Genomic DNA, 18,217 nt, shown 5'->3' on the forward strand with positions numbered 1-18,217 from the left:
CAATAAAACCAAAGGGATCCTAAGTATTTGTCAGGTACATCCTCATAGTAGAGGGGGTAGACCAGTTTTTAACAAAGTCCTCAAACAGGTACAAGGTACTCTTAAGAGGTCTAGACAGCTCATGTTGTTTCCAATCTCCATATAGGAAGCGGCTGAGGTGCAAGTGCAATACATAAACATAATTGCTATGCATCTCTAAAGGACCAAAGATTGGAGGCAACACTACTACAAGCAGACAAATCTTCAACTTAAAGGGCTCATTGTCCATCATCAGAACGATCGTCCTGGCAGTAGCACGGACAAAGTCAACTAATCGTAATGGAAGTGAAGGTGGAGAGAGCACAGCGGGGTACCGCTCTGTCGTTCTCCCCCCTGCTGTATGTATGTACAGAACTCATTCATGCATCATGCAGTCGTTAGAAAGGATCGTGAAAGTTCCTTTCCAATGACAATTATTGCATTGTACATGTGTACGTACATAGCCTTAGTAAGAAAAATATTCAGCTCAAATGATCGCCATTATTAATAAATTTCACTGATACAGAGCCAACATATTACACAGCGCTGTGCAATACATAGGGCTTGCAAATGACAGATACAAACAATGACATAGGAGCAGGGGAGGACCCTGCCCAAAAGAGCTTACAATCTAAGAGGTGGGACCATAGCAGCAACGGGATTACATCCATGACAATGAATGCAAACAGAGCGCAAGCGATTTTACAGCTCTCTTACACGGGTTAGTGCTTAGCTATAAAATGGAAGAGCCATGCAACCTACAAATAAATCCCTATCAAAGCACCGCAAACATGTTTAAAGTGACACAGTTAACGCCATGTATAACAATTTTCATCTATATATAAACCAGCATCCTACTGAAAGTACAGCAGCTGTTGCTGAAATAACCATGAACAAGTACACAGGCACACAGCCTACACATCCATACGAAAAGCAAAATTAAAGTGACACGAATCACTGAAAAGCAGGCCAATACAACTATTGCTTTAAAAGATTTTATGTCAAATGGCACACTGTGCCTTCAACATACATTAAAAGAAAAATTCCGATTGCAAATAGTATTAGGACTCCTACTCACTGTCATATACAACAATATGAGCAGATGTGCCTAAACCCTATGCAAGTCTAGCCTTTCCTAATATTCTCATGACCTGACTGTTAGTATAGAAGCAAAAGGGTCAGCATATCAGTTATTGACCCAGAAGAACTATGCAGAGGAGGACACTTTCAGAGGGTGGTCAGCAAAAGTAACATCTACCACATCCATATTTGCTGAACAAGATTTTATGTTATTTCCCTTGGAGGAAACCGACACATATATATATATAAATAAAGTATATAGAAAAACAGAAAAAAACGCAATATAGTCTATGTAGATTTGGTAACTATAGGATTACATGGAGTCAGACATGTGCCTTTCTGATCCTCTTATCTCAATGCAAAAATACCACTCAGTGCCTTACTAATTTATAATGGATATTAGAGACTTTAACAATATTACCTACACTTACAATTCAAAAAGCAGTCAGAGACCATGTGATTTTTTATTGCCTAGACAGAAGAGAGATCAAAAACAGCAGCAGTTATTCAGAGCAAGAAAATTGGTCCCATTTCCCCTCAAAACAATCTTCTCCAATGAATACACTGCAAAGCAATCTATGAATATCTAAACTCAAAACAAGCTAAAATGACAACATTGATGTTGCAATAAAAGAAACAAAGACAGAAAATATTATTATGACAATATCAGTTTACTACAGATATCCAGTGCAAATAAACTTGCAAACCCATACTTGCTTTTCCCAATAAATATTTGTGGCGTTCTGGACATGGACAACCATGGACAACCCAGCCTGATCATTTTTGCTGTAGATTGTAGATTGATATGGCCCAGATCAGTACACAGGGAACACGCTTTGCTCTCGGCTTTGTGTTTTTTCTACTGTCGAGGAAAGGATATCCCCAGATACCGGACTGAATTAACTGGCTTATAAATCCTTTATTCCATATTCTAGAACTGGCCAAATTATTTGTACTAGGATACAATATTACAAACCATGGAACCATGAGATACAACAATAGAATACACAGCATCTCTTTCTAACCTTGCCCTAAAACCATCTAAGGTTGTGGGAATGTCTTGTTAAAGGGGGAGGGTGGGAGAAAGAACTAGGTCGCTGGAAGCCTGGAACTGGATGGGAAGCAGATGGAGAAGGAGTAACAGAGTCACTGACATTACACGACTGAAATGAACCGCACGTCCAACCGCGGTGTTCTGCTTTTCTATGTTCTTACAGCAGACTTGCCTAAACAGCTATTTATCATGCTGGAGAAATAATAAGAACACAGGCGGCAAATGTGCAAATCATATATTGCAGGTCCACAATGCAGTTAAACTGAAATGGTCGACCGGGCAGATAAACTACACCTTGATTCTGCTTCATAAACAACCAATCAAATCCTTTAAAAAAATAATAATAATAATAAAAAAAAAAAAGCACCTACACAAGGCAACATATATGATTTGCAAAAAAAAAAGCCTGCCCTGTTCACAACAGGACTTGATAAAACCAGCCTACATGAAACCCCCAGGCTAACACCTAAATAGCATACACACTAATGGTTTCCAGCAACTAAGAATGACAGATGAACGAACGCTATACACGCAGCGCCATTCTGTTCTACGGAAATGGGGGAGAACAAGCGTCACCCCGCTGTGCTCTTCTCCATTGACTTGTAGTGCAGTCTTTCACCATCTGTCATTTGTGCATCCACCAGGACAACGTTGGATGACTGCTGTACACATTTCAGATTCTCACCCAAGATGAGCTTGTATGTACATGTGTACATACTCTTCAGCTACGTACACACTTGCAATAATTGTCATTAGAAAGGACCTTTCATGATCCTTTCCAACAACAAATGACTGCACGATGCATGAATGAGTGCTGTACATACAGCATCGTTCTGCTCTATGGAGAGGAAGAACGACGGAGCAACACCCAACTGCGATCTCTTCCTTTCACTTGCATTATGAAAGGTTCCTGGTCCATCCGCCAGGACCGTCGTTGGGGTGATGGACGACAAAAGCACTACACACACGCAATATTCTCCTCAGATATCACCCCTGAGCCGATTATTGGAAGTGAACCGTTGCCCTAGTTAAATTATACACTGATTAGTAGGGTTCAGTGATGATAGATGGTAGTTGCTTTGGTTGCAGGTAAACTGTAGGTAAAATTAATGAAAGTAAGTAATCGCTGCTATATAAACATAAGAAACAAACAAAAAAAATTGCATACTTTTTGACCCACAGTCATGTCTTGTGTGCAATTCACAGTTCTTTAGGGAAGACTCCCTTATTCCAATGAACACACCCTGCTGTCTGCTAAAGATAGCTTCTGACCCTGACTTGATAGTCAATGTCCTCGGCCAACGTCACTCTCTAGTTCCAGTATATGTAGTAATAAGCAACTTTGTAAGTTACTGAGAGGATGATAGCAACACACTGGTGTGGGAACAACAATCGGAGATCTTCTTTATGAGTTGTGGCACCTTTAAAGCTCATCTCTGGCCAGAGAACTGCACCCAGGCCTATAATCCTTGGCACACTTTTGCAGTTCTTTTTATTCTACACAAAAACTGACCTACAAACAAACAATTGACCTGCTGTGCCTTTCATCTTTGGAAGGGTCCTTCACAAGTCCATGCAGAATCTGGCGACATGGACACTTTCTATTTAGCGGTTATCTGCAGCGTTGTGAAAAATCCAAAATCTTTTTTAAAAAATGGCTGTCAGAACATATGGTGTGCAATGGTAGACCATGGGTCAAGTGACCATGGATTGAGGCAAGTTAAACCCTTTTCATCCAAAGCAAGGGGGGGGGGGGGATACTGGGAGCAAGGAGTTTAACATTGCTTGATAACTGGTCAGAGAGCAGCAGCCCACTGATAAAGTCAACTCTGTTCTCAATAATTGTCGTTGGAAAGGATTTTTCACAATCCTTTCCAATGACTAACGACTGTACGATGCATGAATGAGTATTGTACATACAGCTCCGTTTTGCTCTATGGAGAGGGGAAGAACGACAGGGAGGCACCCTGCTGCGCTTTCTCCCCTTCACTTGCATTACGATCGTTCGTCGTCCATCGTCCTTGGATCTGCCAGGATGGTTGTTCGGACGATGGATCACGAGTGCTGTACACACGCAAGATTCTGGTCCAGTATCGACCCCAAGCCTATTATCAGATGAGAACTATTGCACGTGTGTACCTAGCCTAAAGCTCCATTTGTTATATTAGCTGCACCAGGCAGGAATACGAAAATTGACTTATACTGGCGCCTCTCAAACCTGAATGCTCAGGAGATTCTACCCATTTTAATATGTAACCAGATTAAATAGATATCTTTTAGATCTGTTTACACTTACCCTTTGAAAGGTTAGTCTGTTTTGAAGAGCACCAATATCCGTCAACATATGACCGGTCCGTCCAGATGGATATTATAAAGGATGCAACCAATCTGTGGTTTTTATTTACTGATGCATTCACCATGTAATACATGCCAATCCTCCAAACTTGTGCACAGCTCATCTTGGCAACCATGATCAACAAACAAACATGTATTCATTTTGCAATGTGTACACTTTCATTGGCCATGGGTAGAATACATGCTCACTATTCCCATTATTACCTGCCCCAATAGGGGTAAAAGTGTGAATGGGTCACATTACACCAGGAGAGGTCTCTAAATATAACATTACTTGGCCCAGATATATATCCAGGTAGCTTTGTTTTCCCAGCAGCGTAAACCTAGACCAGGTAGATAAATTGCATTTCAAATGGCTTTTACAGAGTTAACCACCCCCCTCCAGGAATTTAAGGAATGCCAAGGAATCCAATGATATTACAGGCTGGCAAAGAGATGCAGGTTACCATGGCAGTATTGCTTGCCTCTCCGACACACACTGGGTCTAAATGCAATGAGGAGATGTACCCCCCCTTCTGCACATGCTGCATTCACCAACATCCAGGAGAGTTTTTTTTTTTTTTTTACCCCCCCCCCCCCCCCGGCATTTTAATTCTGTCCGTATAAAAAAATGTTACATTGTTTTGCATGGAAATTTATTTTGTATTGTAGGTTTATAATTCTTAGGCATAACTCACCAAAATATGTCCAATATTTAATACATTTAATAATGAACTTTAAATTAAAAAAAAAAAAAAAAATCTGTTAAAAAAAAGTGCATAAATTTGTGAACCCTGTAATAAAACTGTACAGTAGCATATAATATAATTATATAGATATAATATAAAGATTTCTTTGAATTGGACTCAATACAGTTATTTTGTATTGAATCCAATACAAAAATTATTTGTATTTCCCACCGCGATACCAATACCAACCGCTGCATGCACCATCACCGGGAAACCCCAGTGAACGTCTCCGCAGTCGCCGGGAGAGGATCGGAGAAAAAGGATGCCGCCTGAAGATCTGGACGGACGAGCAGGACACCGGAGGATGCCAAACGAACAATGTAGGTGGGGTTTTTTATTTCTTTTAGCGACCCCGAGTTTGACTTGAGATTACCACTTTTTGCAAGTAAAATCCACCCAGAGTCACTGCCAGGGGGGTTAATACATGTTTTTAGGATATTCACAAGAAAACAAGGTTTGGATAAAGTATACAATGTTCACCTTTTGCTGAAAATACTCGAATGACTGCTAATAAGTCTGTACAAAAGAAGTTAGGACTACACATTGAATTTTCCTGACATCCATTCTCGTGTAGTACATGCCCCCCTTTTTTGTGCCAAAAATCAATATACTCTACAATCTCTGATGACCTGAAACTCGCACAGTGCATCTGATACAGATAGTGCAGTGTTCTCCCCAGCTCCTTTTAGCTGGGTGGACCACCCGGCACTTTTCAGTAACCACCGGCCTGTTTTTGGGTGGTTACTGAAGAGCTGGGTTACAATACAAGGGCTGCCACCTACAATTTCTTCCCACCCGGCTTTAAAAATTTCTGGGTTGAACACGGTCATGTAATCTAGAGGCAGGGGATTTTATTTTATTAAGATTCATACAGGGTACAGAGGTACATTTTAGTTCAACAAGAACCATAGTAATGTAAACATTCTATACAGATTTATGTTAAAAACTAACGGTTTATGTTAAACTAGATATCCTATTAGAATGCAAAATCTGCTTAATTTGTTGGCCCTAACCCCCCACAATTCAAAACAGAAAAAATAGTAAACATTACTTATTTCTAACTATCTGAATCAACCATGGGATCACTAAGAAAGGAAGAACCCAAATCTAGTGGGAAGCCACCCCAGAGAATTTTCCAGCAGGACCCACCCTCACCTTAGAAGAACATCCTGTAAGCCAGGGCGCAAAGTAAAGTTAACCTAAACTAAAGGAACAAGAGGTTCCAGAGGTAGAACTAATTGACAGTAGAGACACATGCATGTCAAAAAAGATCTGGCTCCTGACGGCTTTTTGATTTAGTTGTGCCATGGCTCCGTATGTGGGGGTGCCATATATAAAGCCAGCTGCCAGGGACAATGTAACACATGTGCAGAAGTTACACAACCTGTGGCCATCCAATGGCAGGGAAGATAGCAGCTTTCGGAGATGCGGTAAAAACACAGGATCCTGGACCTGACATCACGGCATGACGTCCACACAGGTAAACCTTGCCAATTATGGCAGATGCCCCACCAGTGAAGACAGATCTGCTTTATTTTTCACGAAGCTTCTTTGAAATCTCATGATATGCAATAAAAGCAAGCAGAACCGTAGTTGCAAAGTGTAAATAGGCAGACGGGGCCTCAAAAGCTTAACAAATGCAGAAAAAGCACAAATCTGCATTATTTAATAAGGAAAGCTTTTCCAGCTTGGAAATTACAGTACCGCAATTACATGAGAAAGAAGCGGCAGAGGGTACCCAAAGAAAGAAAAAAAAAGGCACATCATAGGTGGGAGAAGACCACGCAATGGGATAATGGCTTTCTTTAAAAGATGAATAATATTCTCAATCTGTATTTATCCAGCAATATATTGGAAGGCAAAGGTTATAGAATAACAGGCAGCCAGTCAACTAGACTTGACAACCACCAACAACCAATGTTCTTAATTCTCTCACAAAAGCTGTTCTAAGACCATATTTCTACAAAAGTCCACTAAAATTCTCAGTTGACACAGACAAAACCTCATTCCTTTATGCATTTAGACACATGACCTTGTATGCGATCTAGTGATGCTTCATTCATTTGCCAAATATAACGGTCCTCATAAAACAAACCTCCCACCACGGAATACCAATTACGCAGGGATCTCCAATTTAAAGCCCTAACAAGGAAAACAAAATTCCTACTAAACCTTTAATAAACCTGGAGCTGTAAAATATAAAATGTTTGTTTTTTGGACATGGCGTTGGAGGAGAAATTAAAAAATTGATTTCAGGCCACCTAGAAGGTAGAACTTAAACTTTTCAGCTTGCTACTTGTAGTAATGCAGATGCCAAATCTTGCACGCTTGGTTAAAACGAGTATTAGGAAGGAAAAGGGTGGAAAATTTCACGGGGGAGGCTGGATTGACTCAAAGAAGAAGCAGCGGTCAACTTTTCCGAGGGCATGTCTGATGTAAGGAGACAAAAAAATCTCCACAAAACATGGGTCACTACTACTCAAATCATAAAAACACCATTATACAGTACCAAAATACACATAGTAATCAAATTGTTATATAATACTTTACTCAATTCTTTTTAGATCTAAACATCTGATGGAATACCCATGCTTTTAGGGCTTGGAAAACAGTTGCAAAAAGAGTATTAAAAAAAAAAACACAACAACACCCACCAATGCCCCTGTCCACCTCACTCTTTTCAAGCATAGCATTATCTTTGGTCAGGCATTATCCAGTCACCATTTACTTCATGGACAGATCAGCAGGGGTACAATCATGTAAATCCCCGTGGTTGAGCAATTTCTGACTGTGGTCACCAATAACGGACACGGATCTGACAATGTTGCAATCTGATAACTGTTTGCAACAGATTGATGATATCAACACATTTTCAGACTGGAGATCAATGAATAATTTATAAGTGGAAGTTTAATCTGCTAATATTTCTCATATTATAAACTTTAATAAACCTCAAAATTATACTTTTATGTTAAGGACTGTGCAAAAAAAAGCAAATATTGTTAACAATCCAGATATAGCGTGTCACCGCTCTTCATTATAACGAACCAGCACATTTCAGAGGGCCTCTCCCTTCATCAAGGGTTAATCCCCCTAACGGTAATCCCAAGTGTGACTCGGGCATATTTTCCATGCAAAAAGCCGTAATCCCGAGTAACACTCGGGGTCGCTAAAAAAAATAAAATAAAAAAAAAAAATAAAAAAACTTACCTTGTTCTGTTGTTGTCCGCTGGCGTCCTGCTGGTCCCCGCAGGTTTTTGGGACACGTCTTCTCCCTCCTATCCCCAGACGGCGAATGCAGAGACTATCTCTGGGGTTTCCCAGTGACGTTGGTGTATGTGTCGGTGCAGGTCGGAGAAGCGGAGGGAAATTTAAAACAATTTGTATTGGATTCAATACAAAAAAAGCTGTATTGAGTCCAATACAAAGAAATGTTCATATAATATTTTATTTATATATAAATATATATGCTACTGTACAGTTATATTACATGTATCACTATTTTTTTACTTTAACAGATTTTTGTGTTTTTTTTTAAAGTTTATTATTATGCGTGGAAATACAGACAGAATTAGAATGCTGGGGGGGGGTAAAGAAGCTTCTTTTATGTAAATCCTAAAGCTTTTTTTTGGAATTTAACATATGGTATGCTTCAGTCGCTGATCTGGTCGCAACAAATGACCACTGTAGACTGTAAAACTGAAACTCTATTTGGACTTTACAAGATATTTTGGCTTCCCTTTTTTGTTTTTTAATCTTGAGACCTTACTTCCCGTGTGCTGTGGATTCAGAAACAAATATTGTGTACCTGGTTTTGGCTAAAATGTACAGACTGCAACTCCACAACGCTGCTTACTTTCGAGTACAGAGTCCTTGATTCTCAGTTTTGGTTCTACTAGGATTGCTGTCACCAATATAAATTTAGCCGATTTGAGTACCCATGATCATGTCAATGCCTGTGGTCATGCTGCAAAGAAGGTTAACCTACCTTATTAAGGTGTAATTGGGAGTGGTGTAAAGAAACTTTTGATAGTGGACCACTGTCACGGGAGCCACAAAGCAGGTACATCAAGGTGACAAAAAACAAGAGCAGCCAATAACATTTGGAGGATCAGGGCTGTGAAGAGGACAGAGGGTAACATGATTTCCATTAATTTAATCTCTTTCCAAGGCACCCCTGCTGGCTCTCAGATGGCTGCTTGCAGTGCAGAGACCGGTATCATTGTAGATATTAAAGGGAAATGCTGCACATGCCGTTTAGAGAGCTGAGCAAAGTGGACTATAATGTGACAGGAAACTGTGCAAACCTATATCCTTCAATACCTACAATAAAAGAATGCCCAAATATGCAATTCTGGTGCGCCAAGACAAGAATGTCCTCATCAATGTCTATGACAGCAGATCAAAGCAAAAGCTTTTTAGGGCTACCCTTCTTTTGTTCTGCATTCAAGTGACAGTGTTGGGTACCCAAACAGCCAGTCACCAAGCACCGGTGCTATCAAATGGGAGGAAAGAGAAAGTAATATCCTTGCCTATAACCAAAAATAATATTTCACTTCCATGGGCTGGCAGAGAGGTGCAGGTACACAAGAAAGCAAAATAAAGCAGGCAGGGTCAGCATTAAAGCAAACCTATTACATTTGGTGCATGAGCAAAGCACAGGACAAACAAAGCACTAGACTTTTTAAACCTATAGGGCATGTATCGATGGGCAAACAAAGCTTGCCTTTATTTGTATCCTCCTTGTATTTGTCACACATTTATAGTTAACAGACAGTTACATTTTATCTGCAGGTGAAGGTGTTTTTCCATTTCTTTCCTAAAAATTCCTCTATATGGGAAAACCCGAACTCCTAATGTGCATAAGCTTGACAAGTATTAAAGCCATTGCCTCAGTAAAGAATCCAGACAACTAGCAGAATGAGAGGTCAGTAAATGCTGTTTATGTCCATAGGTTTCCTTTATTTAAGTCATCGAATTGTTTGAGACATTGCTACCCTTCTAGATTACTCCAACATGCATCATAAGCTTTCTGATCACAGAGAGGCTCAATCCATCTGCATTGGTTTTCCCTATCTGGTTAGGCATAGTAACTTCAAAGACGAGGTTGAATAAATCCCAAGGGCCAGGTAACAAAAGTTAAAAAAACAAAAATCATTACTGCAGTTTTCCTTTCCAATTACAGTCAACAGAAGCAAAAAAATTACCCAAGGGCTAAAATTCATTAGCCATTCATCTTACTTTACTTTCCTTGGCTAAAAAGAACGTGAAATATAATAAATTCCCAATAATAAACAGCTCTTATTTGCTCCCTTTCGAGCGCTAAATATACCACTGAAAGTATTTTGTTTTATCTGTTTCATATGTACAAAAATAAAACACCCAAAAAAATTCAAAGTCCTGTCCCAGGGAGACAATGTTGCTCCTTCATAGATACAGTAAAGTGAGTGAGAATTGTTATCCACTAATAGCAATTGTGTTACCGATAGGATTACCAGGTGAAAAAAACTTAATACAAGCAATATATGCTGCAATACATTACATTTCAGGTTTATAGGTTTAGTTTAGAGAATAAAATCAAGCAACAAGAAGTTTATCCCACCTTACATTAATTAACCTATGACTTTTGGTAAACAATAGAAGTAAACTGAAGTACTTACAGCGGCACATGACTTTGCTGCGTGTCCACTCGGCTAAGTTCGTCTTCCTCCACATCAGAGTCACCTCCTGAGCTACTTTCCGTGGCATCCGAGTCAAAGCCTCGCTCACAGGACCGTAGAGTGGCACTGCCAGAACAACTTAACCTTTCAAGTTCATCTGCTGCTCCCTTTAAAAGGGCTTCAGAGACTGCACTTCCCGCTTCTCCCCGCCGCTGTGCATCTGCTTTCCGTGTTACCACAGTCAATCGTGAACGGGGAGTTTCTGTGTTCCGGCCAAAGGCAGCCCCGACTAAGCCACCAAGCTGTTGGTGAAGATGGCGCTCAACCTGCTTAGCTTGGACTACCTGGAGCCGCTTTTGTATAGACCGTGCCCTCTTCTCCATCTCCCCATGGCGCTGTAGCAAGGCTTTAAGACGTGCATCAGAGCCATTTTCCACGCAAGAGCCTTTTTGCTCATGTTCCTCATCAGGAGATCCTGGAGGAACCACCAGGGCCTTCACCCAAGGCTCCAATGCAGGAATAGAGAGACTAGGGGGCTTGTCCACAGCTGGCTTTGCAGGCCTTTTAGCCAGTCCATTCAGAGGTCCACCTTGGCCCCCTCTATTGGAATTCGCGATTCCTCTCAGCTCCTCCAGGTTGAACTCCAAAATGGAGGAACGCCCCCTGCACAGCGACTGAGACAAGATGGACCGTGGAGTATAAACCCCACCCAGTTTTAGGGCCTCCTTCCCAGGTGTTCCACCGTAGCCTGTTAGGTCGGGTGGGGCCGGTGGAGGAAGACAGCCGCCGTTGGTCTCACCAAGGGGGAGGGAGGATGATGGGGGCGCCAGCTTGAAGTGCAGGTTGTGGGCGTCAGGGGCAGGGTCAGTGAGAGCAGGTGCCATCGCAGCCATTCAGCACAGGAAAGAGGGCAGGGGATGGGGTTGTTTCCCCAATTGGGGAGGGTGAAGTTGGCCACACCTCCCCAGGGCAACTCCAAGGAGATACACCTAGAAAAGAGAAAGAAGAGTAAAAAAAAGGGTACAAACACAGAACAATATGTTTCCGATAAGATTAGTCAGATATAAAAAGTCAAATAAAATTATAAAACAATAAACAAAAAACATTTTTGCAACTAGGGTGATGGTACACCTGATTCTTTGCTGTAATGTTTGATGCCATTTGTCTCCAACCTTTTTCTTTATGTTTTGAGGGTTTCTAATTTTCAATTCCTTTTTTATTAATTGAGAGGTGAAGGGTCAGAACCTTTTATTATGCTCTGTGCATTGCATTACAAATACATCCATCCTCTTCCTGCGTAAAACATTTAATATGCCTATATGTTGCCTTCCATACCTTGATAAAGTTCTCTTTTCATTACATATATAATTTAGTTGCAGTGTTATCATTACTGGGTTTCTGGGCTATTGTATGTAATGCAAGCAGGTTAAGGCTAGAATAAGGGTCCTGAAGGGTGATATACGTAACTTCCTACAAACATTACTCCTCTCAAAAGCCCTTAGCTATACTTCAGTAAAGAGGAACATGTACAACCATGCAAGACTAAAAGGAAAATCTGGAGTTCAGTGTTAATACAAAAATTAACCTAATAAGACTAGGAATCTAAAGAATTCAATATAGTAGTGTATAAGCCATACCCCTCAACCATTGAATGTTCAAGTCCTGCCAAGCATAGCCGCACCTTTCTCATCATTACTTCCCCAGTAAGAAGGTGAAGTATTTAGTTTCCCTGTTCACATCACTGGTGAATTCTACACTCCTTGCTTAATGAAGTTAGGAACAGGAAGAAATGTTCAGTTCAGACTTCATGATGGGCAGTTCCTTAACTATCTCACCTAGCTGCACAGACATCCCAGGTGCTATGCAAACAAAGATATTCTGTAAGGAGTTCTGTCATTTCTTCCAGTATTTTAATGGGTATTCCCTCCCACAATTACAGAACATTTGCAGGTTAACCAACCTCTAATAGACTTGTATATTTTTAATTTATATATTTAGCATACAAACGTTTTGGATCAAGGACTGCTATGCATAATTCTGTGCATTCCTAAGTGCTAAATATTTATTACAAGACTGTATTTACAATATTTATAATATCTAAACCACTTTTAAATGAGCTGGCCCCCTGGAAGGCAAACTGTAAACGTTTTGTGAGATTCTTCATGAACGAGATAAAAATTGTTTTTTTTTTTTTTCCTTTCAAAAGACTAAAATGTGAGGAAGTTCAAGTTTAAGGCAGCCTCCATCGGAAGGGCACTTTTTTGGCTTTATACCACACAACCTCTCCCAAAAAATCTTTACTCCAGTTGCATGGTTACAAACAGCACTTGCAGAATCAATAATATCAAGAGTGGCGTATAGAGTGGAACAAAACAATAAGATTCTCAAGAGTCTGTGCAACACAGACCAGTCCAAAAAATGGAGATCATTGCGAAAAAGAATAAAAGTGTACGCCTCACCAGGAGAGCAGAAATGACCTAATAAGAGCCAGCAAGACTCTTATATTACTATACAATGCCCTTATCCTTACCACTGGAGACTTGCTGAAGGCAAAAAACACAACAAAAGGCCTCAATGTGGAAGGATTCTTTCCTTATCCAACATCACCCTAGGTGCAGAAGAAAGAAAAGATGTCTCCAGTGTCTGACAAGCCTGGCATAGAATATGTATCCTGCTTAAAAAGGTATCTGGAATATATATACTTTGTCTTCACAATCCTTGTCCTGGAGTATAGCTTTTTTGTTACATTGTCATTAACCAGAATGCCAAACCAACATGAACTTCGTGCATAACTGCAAACCAATAATTAGCATCAACAAATGCCTGTACGCAGCACAAAAACCGCCCCACATTTTATGCACTGCAAGTACAATATAAAGAAGATCTAAGATGAAAGGTTAAATAGGCCACAGATATGCCAGCCATGCCAGCATCCGACACCACACCCCTATTAATATTCATGATCACATGGTGAAAGAACTGACCCCTTGCATGAAAAATAAGCAAACGGTCTATGACTAAGTTCAGACTAATAGAAACACTCCCAACCAAAACTACAGAATATCCTTTCTGGCAAATTCCCACTGCTGATCATTTGCTTATTTTTCCAACTGCCGAGTTGCAGCTAATGACGTGCCCTGCGCATGCACAGCGATCCCACCTGTGGACCATTCCTTCTCCATAAATATTAAAGCACTTGGGAAGGTGCGCATACAATGTTTATAGAAATCCAGCTTAGCCAAAGACTCACCCCAGCCTGGTGACTAAATAAAAATCTGCAGACATTTGAGATCATCCCTAGCTTCTACCTATTACAAGAATGTTCTCAGCCTTATACAAAGCTCTGATTGGTTCAGTTCTCATCTTCTCCTTCCTAGCCCTGCTGTAGAAGCCACTATAGATATATAAAGTCTTTAGAGACAAATCTTTCTACATAATACAGTCTACGTGTAGCCTAACCATAACCTCTAGCACACACAGGCTTTACCCCAACATATAGGTGACACAAAATGTCTGCATTTAAATTTATGAAAATACAAACATATAAGTAATATATTGCAGCTTATCAGCCCTTTCAGATGGTGGATGCGTTAGGTTTTATTTTAAAGCCAATAACATTTTCGGTGACTACAGAAGACACCTGTAGAAAAAGTTGCCAAAATTCCTGTGTCTATCACTTTGTATGAATGGAACTTTAATTTGAAAGTATTTTATCTTCGTTCCAAACTATTGACTATAAAGCATAAATTCCCTGCACCCTACACATGTAATAAAGAGGGTGAGGAGGAGAGGTTTGAAGTCCTATTTAGGAGCTTGGGTGACAATAGTTCCCCCTCCATAGGTAGCGAGGACTGTGTGTTGTTACCCTAAGACACATGGTATTTTCAGGATTGGAAAAAAAGAAAAACTAATTAGGCCATTAAATCTGTCTATCAACAGGATTTATTTTTGTTAATAAACTGTATTTATATAGCACCAACATAATATGCAGCGCTGTACATCAATTAGGGGTTACAGTTGTCAGACAGATACAGACAGTGACACATGAGGAGGGGAGGACCCTGGCCACAAGAGCTTACAATCTAAGATAGGTCACAGTTTAAAGCAAACAAGGATTCTGTGCAACTTTAATCACAACCAACCCAACCTGTCCAGAATTGTGGAACATTCACTGATGCATTTTCCAACCACTCAAGAAAAGTAATGGTTTGGTGTAACGAGCGCTGCCATTTGTTTTTGCCTGCGGTGGGAGACTACAGCTTACCAGCAAAGCCCACCCCAATGCCCCTGCACATACAGTAATCATGGCCACAGCTCTCTAATCAAAGATTGTTAAAGGAAACTTGGCCAATGGGGGTGGATGCAGAAAACAGTCAGGGAGTTAGAAACTTTTAAGAATGGGACCACCTACCGGGAAACAAAAGCTTTGCATAATCCTGCTTAAAATAAGATCTTATATTCTGAAGAAAAACTCAGCAAGCTCAGGTACACTTTAAGGCAGTCTATCAACATAGAGAATCAGAGTCCATAGTAAAAACTCTGTGGGAAACCAAAGCAATGAACACCACAAAGCAAACAATTTACAAAACTCAAAAGACCTAATAAAAAAAGGCCTTTCAAGCAGTCAGCTAGCACCAGGAGGGCCACTAACATACACATGCTAATTAGCTGGACCAGACACCTAGAATAATCTCTGTTGACCTTAGGAACAATGATAATTGGTGGAGGCCATAAGGTCTTGTCTGGGCCCACCCATAGACAGGTAATAAATGCTGAGCAGGGACAATGGACAGTATGTGGCCCTATTGTCATGCAGAATATCATTTTCTTAGTTACACTATTTGGATGTAATCAGGGCTCAGCCAAGTTTGTTCTAACTTCATATGAATGTTATGATTTTTGAAGGCCGGTTGTGCAATGTTTACAAGCAATCAATGTAACCAAGCGTGCCATGCTGGCATTATTTGGATGAAGAAGAACCAATAAATCCCAAATGTTGACCATTCTTGTGAATGCCCCCCCTTACCACACGTCAGGCTAGAGCCACCTGCGCAGAATTCATATAAACGCAGCAATCTCAATTCACTGTATGATGGGTCCCACATACAACATTATTATTATTATTATTATTATTATTATTATTATTAAACAGGATTTATATAGCGCTGACATATTACACAGCGCTGTACATTAAATAGGGGTTGCAAACACAGGAGGAGGAGATGACCCTGCCCCGAAGAGCTTACAATCTAGGATTACATTTGTTTCATCACGTTACAATTTAAACTATGAAAAGAATTGAACTGACTGATCTGTGTGCACAATCTGTCCCAACTCTCCCGGAGAAAATAAAAGTACGATAACATCATTCTAACACCTACAATATGTTCAACTCCATCGCCTTTCACGTGAACCGGACTTAGCGTCCACCTACATGCCAACGACCTAAATCCCTGAGATTGTTTCCATAAGACACGGGAAGAAGTTGTAAGAAAATCAGGAATATATTAGGAATAATCTTGTCTCACCTTGCCGGGAAGGGACATATGGCAGGAGGGGAGGAGAAGGTTCCTATGAAATGGGGATTGCAGCCAAAATTCAAATGGAGGAATATAGAAGAGGAAAAAAGAAAACGTTGGAGAGAAGGATGAAAAAAAAGGATGAATGCAGCACACAAAGGACCCAAAAGGAAAGAGAGGGGCGGTGGGAATCTATTGAGTGATATGCGGAAGAGATAGCAACACAAGAAAAAGTGATCAGCATTAGGAAGGACGACACTGAAGAAGTGCGGGGACGATCGAGGATCTGACGACTGTATAAATGACAAAAACACACGTCGGGTTCTTTATGAATTTGGGCAAAGCGTGCCGTATGTCTAGGAGCTATAAGCACTGGTTAGCACTCACCGTCACATGACACATAATAAATACAAACTCCGCACAAATCTATACCCCCCCCCCCCCCCCGGCACAGAAATCCTTGTTGTATCTCAGACACGCATACAAACAAGAACACATTTTTTGGAAGAAGCCCCCCTCCCTCGTCGCAGGGCGGTGGCATGAAAAGGGTTACTGTAGGGAGCGGGAGAGTGCGGGGGCCCTTTAAAAGGCCATTTAATGAGGACATTTAACTCCCTGCAGAAGAGGAATGAAGAAAAACACTAGAGAGACTTACACAGGATGCAGCTGGATCGGTGACCCCCGCCAGGGGGGAAAGTGAGTGTCCAAACCAAGGGGGTCACAGTATTCCCCCTCCAGGGTGTAAATTCTTCAGGGATGAACCACAGCAGGTGTGCAAATCTCCCCCTCTAGTACCATCCCCCCCTCCAGGGGGGGCAATAAGAAAAGTGAGGAGGGCAGCAATATTATTATATTTCTCAATGTGGGAATAAAAAAAAAAAAAAATAAAGAGTTGCAAGAAGAATTAATCAGGACCCCCCCTCCCTAAATCCAAATCGAGAGCCCCCTTCTTTACCCACGTGCCAGGATGCAGGGTGACTGCGGCGATTTCCCCCCCGGATCTTGCACTGGATCCTGGGGAGGAGAGGGGCAAAATGGCGCCGTCAGAGCGACGGACGGAGAGGAAGACTGCGAGGGAGGGGGGAGGAGGAGAGATCGGGGGGGAGGAAGCGTGGAGAGGAGGAGACTGACACTAAAGGCGGCTGTTCCCAGGCTCCCCCCGGTGGCCGCACAGGGGTACTGCAGCTGACATCAATAACACACACACACACAAGTCATGGAGGTGTCTTCTCTGTGCTGGGGACATCTGATGGCGATGTGCTTTGATCTCACTGCAACAAGCACACATGCCCCTCAATCCTACACAACATAAAACAACAGATACATGCACCTTGATCATTTATTCAGAGCAAAGGGCATCTAAAAAGTAAACCAGGGCACCTTGCTTGCATGAAGTCTGTGCTTGTCCCCTTCAATTTATTAATATTAAAGAGGATTTATATAGCGCCAACATATTACGCAGCGCTGTACATTAAATAGGGGTTGCAAATGACAGACAAATACAGACAGTGACACAGGACCCTGCCCCAAAGAGCTTACAATCTAGGAGGTGGGGGAATTACAACAATGTGATCAGAACTAAAAATTCTATCGGAAATGGTGCAAAAGCAAGAGATATTCACCAGCTGTATTTAAAAGTGCAGGGCACCATCAAGCTTATTTCACGAAGCAATCAATGTATAAAAAAAAGAATGAATGTCATTTTAAAGAAACAATATGGCATACAGCTTTTTGCCAACTACCAGGTAACCACAATATACAAATGCATGGTATATATCTCCACAGTTCTTGTCCCACTTACAT

General features: G+C 41.0%; 1 protein-coding gene across 1 annotated transcript in view; it reads right to left on the reverse strand.

The window, feature by feature from the left end:
• Positions 1-17,476, reverse strand: part of KANSL1 (KAT8 regulatory NSL complex subunit 1) — a 50,862-nt gene extending 33,386 nt beyond the window's left edge. Inside the window, exons 1-2 of the mRNA XM_072413667.1 lie at positions 17,070-17,476; positions 10,896-11,884 (exon numbers count right to left, since the gene is read on the reverse strand). Of these exons, the coding sequence (XP_072269768.1) occupies positions 10,896-11,788 (893 nt within the window). The 5' untranslated portion in view covers positions 11,789-11,884; positions 17,070-17,476. The remainder of the gene's footprint in view (positions 1-10,895; positions 11,885-17,069) is intronic.
• Positions 17,477-18,217: the final 741 nt, after the last annotated feature.

Source organism: Pyxicephalus adspersus, chromosome 6, assembly GCF_032062135.1.
Source record: "Pyxicephalus adspersus chromosome 6, UCB_Pads_2.0, whole genome shotgun sequence".
Taxonomy (NCBI): domain Eukaryota; kingdom Metazoa; phylum Chordata; class Amphibia; order Anura; family Pyxicephalidae; genus Pyxicephalus; species Pyxicephalus adspersus.